The sequence below is a fragment of the Sciurus carolinensis genome, chromosome 12, assembly GCF_902686445.1.
Source record: "Sciurus carolinensis chromosome 12, mSciCar1.2, whole genome shotgun sequence".
Taxonomy (NCBI): Eukaryota; Metazoa; Chordata; class Mammalia; order Rodentia; family Sciuridae; genus Sciurus; species Sciurus carolinensis.
The window spans coordinates 104,030,991-104,045,627 of record NC_062224.1 but is presented as its reverse complement, the minus strand read 5'-3'; the positions used below and the strand labels follow the sequence as shown (position 1 = coordinate 104,045,627).

Sequence of the window (14,637 nt, the reverse complement as noted above, 5' to 3'; positions counted from 1 at the left end):
GAGGGGCGCGCTGGGATTTGAAACGCGAGTCTCTCTGCAATAAAATCCCTCATGCTTTAAAACGAAGGGAATTGAGTCACAGATTTAAATGCCTTTTAAAGTGATGAAAATGAAAGCCAAGAGTTGCTTTGTTCCAGGCATGTGATTGATACTGTGCAGTGCAAAGACCATCATCCAACCAGTGGTATATAAAGGGATCTTGTTTTAAGATTTGTGGGGATCATCTTGGGACCACTTTCATTACCGGGAAGTGGCGTTATTTATGAAGAGCCAGAACACCTAGGTGCGGAGTGTCTGTTTACCTACTGCGTTTAGACAAGCTCTAGCCAGGATTCCAGAGGCCTGGAGTGGCAGCAGGCGCGAGTGAGTGTAGCCCTCATGATTCTGTAGACAGTCTCAGTTTCCGTCACCCTGGCTCCAACACTGAAGGCAGACGCCTGTGTCACAGGGTCCTTGCATAGGCCTCTTGCCTACAGCCCTCACAGTTTTGTCCAGAATGATCTGGGTGTACTTGTGGCCTCTCACTGGCCTTCCCCTTCCCTGGCGTAGTGCTTCGAAGGGCAACCATCAAAAGGAGCCGGACGGAGGCCATGACCCGAGACTCCAGCGATGAGCACTGCGTTGATATCTCTTCTGTGGGTGAGTGATCCAGTCAGATCTTCTTTTACTTCTCTGGATCTCCCATGAAAATGAAGATCCTGTCTTTTGAGAAGAACCACAAGGAGGAAAAGAACCCGCAGGATCCAGAATTTAGGGATGTAATTAAGGGAAGGCATGGGAATCTGATCTAGGTGGCAGTGATTTAAATAGATAAAAAGAAAAGGAGCAGGGAAGGCTGTTTACGTGAAACGCGGGGTGCAGGGTTCTCCAAGTGTGGCGCTTGCGTCTCATTTGCCAAGATTTCCTCTCTTTCCTGGGTGTGCTCTTGAGAACCCACTTGAGGGATACAGGCTGCGCATCCCTCATCTAAAATTCAGAAAGGTGAAACTTCTTGAGCAATGATGAGGTGCCACAAGCGGAAAATCCTACACCATGGAATTTTGTTTCTTGCACAAAATTGTTAAGAATATTGTATAAAATTATCTCCAGGTTACGTAGGTAAGGTGTATATGAAACATAAATGAATCCTGTGTTTAGATGTGGGTCCCACCCCAAGATATCTCATCATGTATAGAAAATATTCCACTCTCTGAGAAAATCTGAACCCTGAGCTGCTTCTGGTCCCAAGCATAACAGAGAAGGGATACTCAACCCGTGTTGTTCAGGATGGTGAGGACCTACCTGTTGCTTCTAGTGACCCAGACGTGAGAACTCCAAGTCATTTCCTTAACCATAGTAGCACCTACGTCCTTCTATCACGTGAAATTTAAACTGATTCCTCTTAACAACCCTTTGAGATGACTGAAGTTCAATCCCAGGTTCTCTTACAGATTCTGGCCAATGGCAGGTTTTTTTTTCCCAGAAAAGGGCAGGACCTCACTCCATCCTTAAAAGCAGAAGAGACTTACAAAGCTTTCTGTCACCGGTGGCAGAAATACCACAAATGCAGCAGAAGGATTCTGGTGTCTGAAGCATATTTAAAAGGAAAGGGCAGAGAGAAGCCCAATCTGTTACAAACACAGACATGATCCTGTTAGGATTGGGGACACTGGGTGTTTGCCTGGTGTCCTGCCTGGGAGTCTTTTGATCTTCTAGGACTGAGAGTCCTGGACAGAAAAACAGGGTCTGTGCCTGTGGAAATTACTTAGCCTGTAACATAGGGATTGCCTAGGCCTGCAATGTGGCGGTCACCTTGCCCTGGGACTCAAGCTGCCCGCCTTGCCCTTTGGATGCCTCCTGGCCATGGAGGTGAGCCCAGGATGTTTCGCAGCCTCATTCTCCCTCCTCATTTCCCCTGCGTAGGTACGCCTCTCGCACGAGCCAGTATCAAGAGCACAAAAGTGGACGGGGCCTCCTATTTCCGGCACAAGGAAAGGCTTCTGCGCATTTCTATTCGCCACATGGTTAAATCCCAGGTGTTTTACTGGATCGTCCTGAGCCTGGTGGCTCTCAACACTGCCTGTGTGGCCATCGTCCATCACAACCAGCCACAGTGGCTCACTCACCTCCTTTGTAAGTGAAGGGTGCCTGCTGACCCCTCCTATGGGCAGATGATTGGGACAGGAAAGAGTGTCAGAGAGCAAAGTGCGGGAAGCCTGGCAGCCTCCTGTCAGCCCAGGGTTCTGCACCTCCACACTGTGAGGGAGACCAGAGTCATCTGCAAGGGGCTGGCAGGTCACACGACTGCTCCGAGCATTACGTTATGATGAAATTGGGGAAACAAGTCCTTGCTGATAAGTTGACAAGAGAGGTCACATCTGGGGTATTTATTAGGAGACTTTTGAGGAAGATCTTAAGGAGACTCAATGGCATAAGGAGTTATTATTACTAGAATCTGGGGAGAAAGTTCTTAGGGCAGTGGATACCCCAAGTGGACCAAAAAGGGAAGTTAAATGTCAGCTCAGGATAAGACTGCCACTGGGGGAAAGTGACATCCAGGAGTTAATTACAGGTGGCTGGTGGGAGGGGGAAATCCAATCCTTCCATGGAAGCATGGTGAAGTCTTTTCTTCCTCTTCTGAGGACTATTCTCTACTTAAAGACCAGTGAGAAACCTACCTATTGAAAAAGAACGAAGCCCGGGACTCATCCAGGCTCAGAGAGTGTCCAAACGTCCTTAGGCTTTGCCAGCCCTGACCTAACTCAGCCAGCGAATGTCCCTAGAGTGTGTCATTGTGGGCTCCTCTGGGGGTGGGTGTGTTAGTTGGAGCCTGCAGGGCCCCCTGCCATCTGTGACCAAATACTTCTCCTCTTAACACTTGCAGACTATGCAGAATTTTTGTTTCTGGGGCTGTTTCTCTTGGAGATGTCCCTGAAGATGTACGGCATGGGGCCTCGCCTTTATTTCCACTCCTCATTCAACTGCTTTGATTTTGGGGTAAGTCCTCAGAAGCCTGCCCCCATCTTTCTGCTTCGCCTTGCTCTGCTGTGCTTTCAGATAAGCAGCTTGCTCCATTACGCAGCATGACCCATTGAAGTCAGAGTTTGCCCAAGGAGAATGGATAAGATGAGCTAGACAGAGTTCAGAAGTGAACGAATCCTGGCCGTGCAAGGGTTTGCTTGGGTTTTTAAGCTCTTTGGGTTTTAGTGTTTGTATTGATGTGTAACACATATACTAAGCATAAGCTCAATGAGATTTTACAAAGCTACCCATAGCCAGACTCTTGAACCGCTTATTATCTTGGGGGAAGTCGGGAAGGAGGACAAAGGACATAATTCTAGAGGTAGTTCTGTGAGAAAGCGAAGGTTATATATTTGGGTTTTTTCTACTTTGGTGTAAAATTAGCATAATTATCGAGATAGACCTTCATGTAAACACATACACACACATTTTATTAGCAAGTCCCCACATAGAACATTTCAAACAGCTGTTTACTTTCTACCTAATTTCTCAGTGTGTATCTGCCAGCAATCTTGAAGGCACGTCCACATGTTTTGCTTCTGTGCGGCTCAGGGGAGTCCCGAATGCACTCCTGGGTGTGGGGAATTGGCTCCCTCCCCTTTTATGCAGAAGTCCACAGGTCTGAACATCCTGTGAGCAGAAGAATGAGGTCACAGAACTTTGGGTTCCTGAACCCCTCCTCTTTCTGCCAAACCCACTTCTTTTTCTGCCAAAGCTTTAGTTAGGTGCTAAAGATTTCAAGCACTTCCCAATCTACATTTTCACTCAGAACATATGGTTCTGAGTACTGGCAATTCGCAGGCATAACAGTTAGTGAGAGACCATTTTAACCTTGGTTTTCTCATGTACATACTTTTCAGCACTACTGTGAGGATTAATTTATTATTTTTCATAGCACAATGTCTAACAGTAGACGATCAATATATAAAAAAAAATTGAAGTGTTAATTTGGCAGTGCTGCTTCCTATAACAATCTGACCCTATGTCAACAAACACTGTCACATTGGGGTATGTGGGACCTCAGTGACTAAAAGGTTTGTAATATACTGAGGCCAGAACATTCTTGTTAGCACTAAACTCTAGAATGCTGAGAGAACATGGACCCTCTCTGAGATTTCAAATCAGAACAAACATAATCTGTACTAATTCAAACTGGCTTCTAAGCTGGGCCCAGTGGGGTACACTGGTAATCCCAGCTACTCTGGAGACTGAGGCAGGAGGATCAAAAGCTGGAGGCCAACTTGGGCAACTTAGTGAGACCTTGTCTCAAAATAAAAGGGACTGGGAGCGTAACTCAGTGGTACAGTGCTTGCTGAAGGTCATGGATTCAATCCCCAGTACTGCAGAGTAAAACCATCACCAGGACTGGGGTTGTGGCTCAGTGGTAGAGCACTCACCTAGCACGTGTGAGGCACTGGGTTCAATTCTTAGCACCACGTTAAAAAAAAAAAAAAAAAAAAAAAAAGGATAAAATAAAGATACCATTTCCATCTATAGCTAAAAATATTTAAAAAAAAATACCACCAATGGGTGTCTGGGGTTTGAATACCACTCTTCCACAAGAACAGCTCTGTTGTTCAAATTCATGTAGAAGTGGTGAATGACTGTTGTAGTTTTCACTGAGGACCAGAAAACCAATACACGGTGTACAGAACTAAAGTTGGAAAGGGGTGCAGAGGGTGTTGAGATGGGAGGCAGAGTCTCATTTTTCAACCATTCATGTTGAGTGGTTGGAGAGACAGACTGAATAAAATATAAGAGGACAAAAGTCACAAATTAGTAGCCCGATTGGAGGTAGGGCCAGGCATGGAGCAGAGTCTTAAATTCCCCATAGCCCCGTGGGAGCTGTTGATTGCATGCTGTGTACCAGAGTGCTTCTCTTCTCCCCGATGCTCCTCTCACTGACTGGCTTTACCTCTTAGGTCACAGTGGGCAGCATCTTTGAAGTGGTCTGGGCTATCTTCAGACCCGGTACATCTTTTGGAATCAGTGTCTTGCGAGCGCTCCGGCTTCTAAGAATATTTAAAATAACCAAGTAAGTGATGAGAATTTGGACTCTTAACACCTTTGAGAGTGGAACCCTTTTTCTGCCTCATTAAGTTTCTTTCCAGCCCTATTTTTCCCTGACAACAGGTTTCCTTTCCCTGCATGACCCCTCCCCTCCCCATTCTTCAGCTCCTCCTCCTCCTCCTCCAAAGATCGGACTAACAGATCTGGTGCCAGCTCTGGTGCCACAGTCCCCCAGGGAGCATTGTGCTGCTGCCTTCTCCTCTTCCTGTCACTCGACAAGCGCAGCTTATTTCACAGACCCCCCAGTCGGATGCTGAGCTGGACTTGGGGATGACTTGGAATCCAGTGTCCACAACTGTGACCCTGTCTGGGTTTTTCTAGGTACTGGGCTTCCCTTCGCAATCTGGTTGTCTCCTTGATGAGCTCCATGAAGTCTATCATCAGCTTGCTCTTCCTCCTCTTCCTCTTCATCGTTGTCTTTGCCCTGCTAGGAATGCAGCTGTTTGGAGGCAGGTAAGTGCCAAGTGCCTTCCATCTGAAGTCAGGGCCGTAGATTCCATCACCCCGCTACCGTCTCGTGTGCTTTGTCCACATACCACGAATACAGCACGAGTGTCCACGTGGAACAAGTGTCTCTGCTTTCAGCCCTTCACACCGTAGGGGTGCTTGTTCCGGGGACCTATGCCTTTGGAACTGTTCCCGAAATGTACAGCAGGGAGTGCAATTATAATTGACAGTCAGCCCAAACCCTGTCGTATGGACCACACCTTTCAAAGCGCGTAGTTCATCAATGATGGTAGTCACTGCTACCATCTTCATAAATTATGTCAAGGGGGGAATGTAGGGGGAGGGGGAGATGTGGAGGAAGGAGAAAAGAAGTGGTGCAAACCGTGTGATCCTGGGAGAAGGGGGTACATGAGACCTCCAATGCGTTTTCCTCTCCAACTCTCCTTTCCAGGTTTAACTTTAATGATGGGACTCCTTCTGCAAATTTCGATACTTTTCCTGCAGCCATCATGACTGTGTTCCAGGTATGAAGTTGATAATCCAGAAGCACTGTGTGAGGTCCCTTGGGCCACACACAAGAGACGACAATGTTTTTAGAGGGTTAGGAGACTGGTTTTTCCTCTCCAGACCCTCCCAGGGAAGAGGGTACTCTTGTTTTTTGAGTCATCAGTACCACAGTTCCTTGGACATCTGTGACTTGGTTTCTTACCAACAAGAAAAGAATGCTCCTGTGTCCACTTCATTGTCCTCTCCCTGCATCTGTGTGTTTGCATGACACAGAGTTGGAGACAGTCAGACGAATCATATTTGTGGTTTTCTGAAATCTGGAGCATCTTCTAACCTATGTGTCCATTTAATGAAGTACCTTTTCCATGTCCCCTTCAAAAACCCAGCTTTTTAAATCATAAAGAAAACTCAACATCAATAGTGTCTTAGATTCTTGCAGATAAAGAAGAACACTATTTAGCCCAAATCTGGGGTTGAACCAGAGCCTGTTTCCTTAACTGGAGCCCAGGAGGCTCTTTCCAGTAATGCTATTGTCTCAGGAACTAAGTGTTGTCAGCTCTGGAAAAAAATCAGGTACTGACCAGACCACCTGATCCGCCTAAGCCCCACAGGGCCTAGCTGAGCTGGAGGTGGGAGTGACTCTGTAGTTTGAGAACTAGAACCATTTATTCTGATCTTTTCCTTCTGTGTTCAGTGTCAGATTCTCTTGCAAAACAAAAGAATGTTTAGGATTATTCGTGGGATTGACCCTCCCACCCCCAGCAGGCAGGCTAAGCAAGGAGGTAGATTGAAAAGATCCAGTCTCAGGATTTGTGCTTTGTACTAATCAGAGTCCTGATGTCTGTCCTTTGCTCTGTGTAGATCCTGACAGGGGAGGACTGGAATGAGGTGATGTACAACGGGATCCGCTCCCAGGGTGGGGTCAGCTCAGGCATGTGGTCAGCCATCTATTTCATTGTGCTCACCTTGTTTGGAAACTGTATCCTTTGAAGATGCTCTTCTCTGTGCTGGCTGTCTTCTTACCGGTGGGTAAGAAGAAAGGGCACGGACATTGCTTGGTGTACTAGAGGAAATAGAGATTCTGGTCTTTGGAAACTTGTATGCTCTTTCCATAAAGACTGCAAACCTAAGACAATTATCTGCTGTCTGTACAAATAATAACGATCATGTCTATCATGTTGAATGGTTGGAGAGACTCTGAATAAAATACAAGAGGACAAAGATCATCATAGGCTGAAATAGTGGATGGATTTTAATACTAATGAATTAATTGTTAATATAAAAAGTCTGCCACATAATAAAATTTTTTAAATATTACTATTATGATTAATGCTAATACTGAGCATGGCTGTTATTGTGATAAGCTGGCCTTCCTTCCATTTCTGTGACTCCCTGTATAGCTTTCTTTTTATAAATTTCTTTAGTTTATAGTCTTCTTCTGAACCCTGGAAGTTTTCAGGGCTGTGCTTGATATTCAGCATAGCTAATATTTACTGAATTTATGTTGTATATATGTGAGGCCTTTTAGACTCTGTGCCTTGCAGGCACATTTCATCTAATCCCTACTTTATAAGGAAAAGAGATAACCTGATAGGGTCAGGCAACAACTCAATTGTAAAGGAAGATTAGAAACCAAATTCTCTAACTCCAAAGCTTATACCTGGTCAAAAGATCTAGACCAGGAGTATTTAGGTTTGAATCCCAGCAATACTGCTTGCAGGCGTGTGGCCTTGGGTAAGTCATTTAATTTCAGTTTCTGTCTTTCACATCTCAAAGGACAAGAACAATATCTGCTCTGTTCATTGTGAATAGCAAATAAAATAATTATTTGAATGTACCTTAAAAACTGCAAACTACCGTCCGGTGATTGGATCACCTGGGGAACGGGACTTCCCTTGAACTGGCATCGGTACTGCTGAAAGTGGGGACCACGGTGCAGCTGTAGTTTTGCATTTTCTGCAGACTCATGGGAAAGAGATGCTGTAAGTTTTCTGCCCTGAAAACTTCTAGGGATCAGAACAGATTGTAAACATAAGAAGCTCTTAGAAAGCTACACAATCCAGTCATAGAAATGGAAGGCCAGGCTATCAGAGTGGCCCCTCAATTTTTCCTGTTACTCGGAGGAGAGCCAGAGTTGGCCTTTGATGCTAGAACCAGTGTTATATTCCACAACACTTGGGCCTTGAGGACAGAAAACTGGGGCTTCCAGGGTCAGCACACGGAATAGAAGTGGATTTCATAACGAATCGTGTCCGTGCTGTGACAGTTGGTTAAATGAATCATGGAAGCCCTCCAGGACCTGAGCAGGAAGAATGAGAAGAGCAAGTTAGGGTACCGTTATTGAGAGCTGCTCAGTGACGGGACGTGGGATCTCGTTTCCTTTCATTTGTAGGGATGGAAGGGCATAATGCCCATTGGTTCCAATGGGATTTGGTTCTAGCTTCCCAGGAAGGAGAGATGAGCTCCTGCCCTTAGCTATCTATACATCTTGTTCTGCGACTCCCGTGCCATTTATTGCTGAGAATGTCAGCCCCCGTTGTCTGAGGTCTCCTCACCGCTTAGGGCCTCCTAGGTGGTTTGCTTCAGACCTTTATTTGTCCTTTGTGAATAGAAGCATGACACAAATCCCCTCTCCCTGCCCCACAGACCCTAGCATCTTCAGCTGGTGTCCAGGCAGGAGAACCCTGGAGGTGGCCTCACAGACTTGCCAAAGGCTGTCGCTTTTATCACTTGCTTATTCTTAACCCATAACCCCAGACACGCTACTGAACGTATTCTTGGCCATTGCTGTGGATAATCTGGCCAATGCCCAGGAGCTGACCAAGGTAAGCCTTACTCTCTGGGATTTGGATGGTTTCTAGTGGCACTGGGAATCCCCTGGCCCTAGGAGCTCTCAGGAAGTCCATATTATGTGATCAAAACCTACCAGGGAGGCCTCTTCTGGAAGCTTCTGAACAGTCGGAAAGTTACATATTCATATAGGAAGCAGGGTTCGCTTTCTCTGAGTTTGCTAAGCCCAGACCAGCATGGGCTCTCATGGGCTATAGGAAGCAACAGCTCATCTCTGCGAGCCCTCAAAGGGGTCCTTCCAAGGATTATGACGTGGAAAGTCAGGGAAGCGCTTTGGGCTTTAAGCTGCACCTCTTCTACAGTGACCTGTGAGTGTGACTTCCATCACGCAAGCTAACCTTTAAGGTTCAATTTTGGGTGTGAGAGGGGCTGGGGTATGGCAGCTCTTGCTGCTGGGGCATTCCAGTGACCATGGTCATTCTGGGGCGGTGTCAATGAAGCAAGATGCTCCATTTCTCAAGAGCTCTTCCTTTCTTTCCGCTGACTCTTCTCTCCATGGTAGGAAACAGTGGAACTGAAGTGGGATGGTCACACAGTGCAGATCTGGTTGGGGCAGAGGCGCAGAGCATGCTGGTCATATTTTTCAGTTTTTCTCTTGTTTTCTCTCAAGTGTCGCTTGCTTTTCCTTCCATTGCTTGAGGGTCTTATCTGCCTGCTATGGCAGGAAGGATACCAGCTGCAGTATCTGAAAGCTGGGTTTGAATCCCACACCTGGCACTTAACAGCTGTTCTAGCTTTTGGTTGGACTTCTGATTTCTAGTAGCGGCCCTTTCCTCGTGTGCAAAGGTGTGAATGGTACACACGCCTTGCGTGCCTCACAGGATTAACCCGAGGATCAGGCAAAAGCATATGTGTGGAAACCATAGCATGCTGAGGAGATGGGTGTGATTGTAATAGTTCTAGTCACTTCACCTGAACTGATTTTCCTGGGCGTCATCGTTTACAAGCAGGAATAAAGTTGAGAAAATGAGATCTCTGCCCAAGAACCCAGCGGGGAGCCACTTGGCCGCGCAGGGAAGTTGCCAAAAAGGGGTGCATAGCCTCGGTGCTTACTTTAGAGCTGTGTTGTGAAGGACCCTGCTCTGCCCCATCTAGACCTGGCAAGACATCTGAGAAGTGCCACCTACTGCCTCTGCAGCCTAGGTCAGCTCTGCTGAGGGGTGGATTTCTCTAGGTCTTCTGAGCGGCTTGTGGAGGCAGAGTGAGGAGGAGCATTTCTGGCCCTGTGGGGCTGTGAGGCTCCTGGCTCCTAGGGGCCTGGTCTCTGGTCATCTGCCTTGTTTAAGCTCTTCCTCTGCTGGCCTCACTGCTCCTGCTCTTCAGAATGCCCTCTGGGGAGAGCCAAAGGAAGCTACTGTCTTTCATGGGGATCCCAAGCAAAGCCATCTCTGCTTTGTGTCTAGGATGAGCAGGAAGAAGAGGAGGCCTTCAACCAGAAGCACGCTCTGCAGAAGGCCAAGGAAGTCAGCCCCATGTCCGCGCCCAACATGCCTTCCATTGAGTGAGTCCACTCCCCCGTCGCCTGACCCCTGGTCACCTACTGTACTAAAGGCAGTCCGCCAACTCACAAAATGATAGATTGTAGGATTGTGTGTCTCCCTCCTGCCAGGAACTCTACTGAGAACACAGAAGCAAGCAAGGAGGAAGTCTCTGTTCACACGGAGATAGATTAAAAAGCATGCATGTCATTTCAGACAGCAGTAAACGCAATTAAGTAAACAGAACAGGTCATAAGACAAGAGTTTTGAAGAGATCACTCAGGGTGATCTGAGGGGGTCTCTAAGGACGCAGTGTGTAAGCAGAGACTTAGAAGGCAGTTCTGTGACATTTTGAAGGACGTGTTTCACAACAAGGACCAGCATGGCTGAGGTGTAGTGAAGGAGGGGGACAGAAGACAGCAAGACCAGGGAGGTGGGCAGGAACCAGCTCAGAGGTCCCTAACCCCAGGTGAAGGAATTTAGCTTTTATTCTAATTGTAGCCATAGGAGGACTTCCGGTGGGAGGAGGAGGGAATGTGATTGACACTTCCAAAGGCCACTTTGTGGAAAATGGATTGGGGAGCAGAGAGTGGAGGCAGAGAGGCAGGGTCGGTTCTTAAAGTAGGTGATGGTGACTTAGAGGAGGGCAGTGACCACGGAGGTGATGGGAAGTGTTCCTGTTCAGTCTGTAATTTGGAGTGAAAACCAATGGGATGGGCTGGTAGATTAAATGCAGGGGTGAGGTTGACAAAAAGAAGAAACAAAAATCGATCCCAGGTTTTAAGGTTTCGAGGCTTGAACAGCTGGGTAGAAGGTGGTGGTATTTACTGAAACCCTGGAGATGGTGGAAATCTAAAGTTCATTTTGGCCACATTAAATTTGAGACACTTCTAAGGCATCCAAGTGTTTGAATAGGCTATTGGTTACACGAGTCTAGAGCTTAGAAGAGAAGTCAGGATTAAAATAAAGATTTGGAGGAAGTCATTTGCATTTAGATGGTATTTAAGCCATCAGTGTGGGTGAGCTGACCCAGGGAGAGTGGGGATAGGGAAGAGAGGAGCTGAGGACAGTGGCTGAGCATGCGCCTGCCTGTGCTTCAGGTCTGGCAGAGGAGAATTCAGCAAATGAGACTGAGGGGGTGCAGCCAGGAGTCAGGAGAACAGGGAAGCAGCGTCCTGGAAACCTATAGAAGAAACCCTGCGGGAAGGAGGAGTGGGCCGTGGTGCTGCCTGCTATTACAGGACGACTTATGATGGGGACAGAAAAGGGACCATGGGATTCAACAAGAACTGTTAGCGACCTTACACATAGCCGGGTGGGAACAGAATCCAGGTGGAGTGGGATTAGGCAGAGAATGGGAAGTAACAAAGTGGAGCAGCCAGTGAGGCCTTCTGAGGACCCAACCTGCAGCCACGGCTGAGAGAGAGCTAGGACCGTCAGCCTGGGCTCTGCAGGGCCTGGGGTCTGAGAACCCCAGAATTGCCATCATTGCTTTGGGCCTATGTGAGGGGTCCAGAGGGCATCTGTGGGGACAGTCTGAGCCCCTGGGAGGCGGAACTCTATCCTGACACCAGATCTTGTCACCCCTTACTTGAAGCTGGTAAGGGAGGAGTGCTTGATGCCCTAGTGTTTGTGGGAGGGGCTCCTGAATGGCTCCCAGTCTGTCGGGGAGGGGAATCCCACATAAACATCCTCTTGTTTTCACTGTTCAAAATTACAAAGACCTGGCCTCCTGGCCCCTCTTCTGTGAGTGGGAGAAAAAAATTCATTACAGATTAATGAGGTGATGCCAAATAACTCCTTCCTCTTCAGAATATTCTCTGGGTCTTGAGTAGTTTCTACCCACCTTCCCTAGACTCATGAATTTAGGCTAAAACCCATGCACAGGTATAAAATGGGGATGGAGAGGACTGGTTGCTGCTTTCGAGTGGGTGGTTCTATTTACTGACGTGAGGATGCCTGGGGGAGAAGTGGGTTTGCAGAGATGTGATTTGGGACGGTGTTTGTCCCAGAGTAGAAACTCACTATTTATGGAAAGAAAATGAATGAAATGTGGGTAGCACAGGGCTCTGGGAATAGAGCCATGTGCCTCGGGGCACAGTGAGATAGAAGGTGCTACAAACTTCCAAGGTGAGCCAAGACCTGGGCTCTCGTTCCACACATGTGCTGTGAGTGTGTGCTGTTGGCCAGGGTAGCCACAGGGGCGTGTGCCCTGCTCGGGGTGCAGGCCAGACCACTGATCTCTGGTCTGCAGTGTAACTAAGTGGAAAGGAGAGACGGGAAGGGCATCGTTGCATATGAAGGTGTCAGAGTGCCGGTCCTGGTTCTGTCACTGTGACCTCAGAGAGAACCACTCAGGATCTCAGAACTTCTATTTCCCCATCTTTGAAATGGGAAGGGTGCCGTCTGCCCTTCCTGGTCCACAAGGTTATTGGTGGATGTCCACATGGTCACATTTGCGTGAGTTGGAGATGTGCATACTGTGTGTGGTTTTCACTGTGGATGAAAATTTGAATCTTGTGTGAGTAGAGAGGCAAAGGGGAGTGTGAAGTATGTGTCTGATGTGTGAGTATCAGAATTTGGCTTCTTTTTTGCCTGGCCTGTGTGTGTATATTTGTCTGTCCATTTTTTTTTTTTTTTTTTTTTGGTGTGTGTGTGTGTGTGTGTGTGTGTGAGAGAGAGAGAGAGAGAGAGAGAGAGAGAGAGAGAGAGAGAGAGAGAGAATCCTTCCATGTACTACACCTTTACATTTTTCTGGAGGGCTGGTATTTGAATACTGAAAATTTGCAAATAGATGGGATATGGCTTTTCCTGGCGGGTTGTGCCTGCTGCCTGTCTGGAGTGCATGCTTCTATTTCTCTGTGCTGCCCATGCTTCTTGGCACCCCACCCCACCCGTGCCTGGTGGCAGTGCCGGCTGCAGATGCTGAGGGACGTGTCCGATTGAGGTGCTCAAGGCATCTCGGCGATCTCCACCACGACGTCAGCATCCGTGGCTGCTTGAGCACACACATGGGCTGTGCCTCTTCCAGACACCCAGCGGGAGGCTAGACCAGCTGCCTCTCTGCTCCCTCAGCCCCGCCCTTGGATCAGGCTTCTCTCCAGACGAGCGCGATGTGGCAGTTGTGCGGTGTTAGATCTCATAGCATGTTCTGTGTTGGGGTGTTGGTTTCTTCAGGGAAGGAGCATTTTCCCGCCTCCCAGGTCCAGCAGGGCCCACTGGGCTGGGCCAAGTTCAGCAGTCCAGACACTGGGGCAGACTCGCCCTGAGGGCGTCCTAGGCATGTCGTCTTCCACCCGAGCATGGACCCTGGGCTGACAGTCTCATTTCACCACAGCCTGTCTGCTTTCACAGGTGCCGCCACCCCCCCCACTCTGACCTTCCGGTAACCTTGTGATTACAAGGATAGAGCTTGTGTGGGGCAGAGAGATTTCTCTATATAAGACTAAGAAGGTCAATGCTGTGCTTTACCCACCGAGCAGACGGAACCTCTGGCCAGGGCATCAAGCTGCGCAGATGCAGGGGCGCTGCTTACATCCTGGAGGATGTGGGTGGTGGCCTACAGGTGGTAGCCCTGCTCTTGGCCATAGGCTGCTCTGTAGCCTCATGGGTATGCATGGCGGAGCATTTGCTCGCTGCATGTTCTGTGAGATGCAGTCAGGATCTGTTGTAGGGTGGCAGGTTGGGGAGTCGCCTATGCGAATGTGCTTCATGATCTGGAAATGATCAGGGAGGAAGGGACAGCTACTCATCAAAGTTGCCCACATAGGTCTCTGAAGGATGGGCAGGTGGAGGCGTGAGTGCCAGTGGGGCATGATGTTTGAGCATCGGTGTGAAATGGTATGACCTCTTTGTCCCTGCATGTGTGCTTCAAATGAGATCCATGTATTTGCTTATAGCAAGGACTCCAGTTGCCTCTCAGTTGGAGCGGTGAAGGTTGGGGGTCCACAGCACCTGCGGAGAACCTGCGGACTGCAGAGGACTCTGGCCTCCCTCTGGAAATCTGCTGGTGGCTGTGGGGCTCGAGGTTCCCAGAGGTTGGGGTGAACTGAACCTGTTCGTTTTCTTTCCCAGAAGAGACAGAAGGAGAAGACACCACATGTCGATGTGGGAGCCACGCAGCAGCCACCTGTATGTGTGTACCGGTTTGCGTGTTTGTGAGTGGTTCCGTGTGGGTGTGGGGACAATGTGTCTTTGTCCTTGCTGTGGACAAAGTGGCGCTGGGTGTGCATGTCGGCGTGTGCCTTGGCGTGTGTGTGTGTGTTCCATGCACATGACCTGTGGA

The 14,637-nt window shown here is 48.3% G+C and overlaps 1 protein-coding gene across 1 annotated transcript in view; it reads left to right on the top strand.

Moving 5' to 3' along the window:
* The window catches only part of Cacna1e (calcium voltage-gated channel subunit alpha1 E), a 453,197-nt gene that overhangs the window by 366,333 nt on the left and 72,227 nt on the right, over window positions 1–14,637 (top strand). The window contains 10 exon segments of the mRNA XM_047520455.1: window positions 550–639; window positions 1,903–2,112; window positions 2,864–2,976; window positions 4,923–5,035; window positions 5,392–5,523; window positions 5,969–6,041; window positions 6,886–7,003; window positions 8,782–8,849; window positions 10,278–10,375; window positions 14,427–14,483. Coding sequence (XP_047376411.1) covers window positions 550–639; window positions 1,903–2,112; window positions 2,864–2,976; window positions 4,923–5,035; window positions 5,392–5,523; window positions 5,969–6,041; window positions 6,886–7,003; window positions 8,782–8,849; window positions 10,278–10,375; window positions 14,427–14,483 — 1,072 coding nt within the window.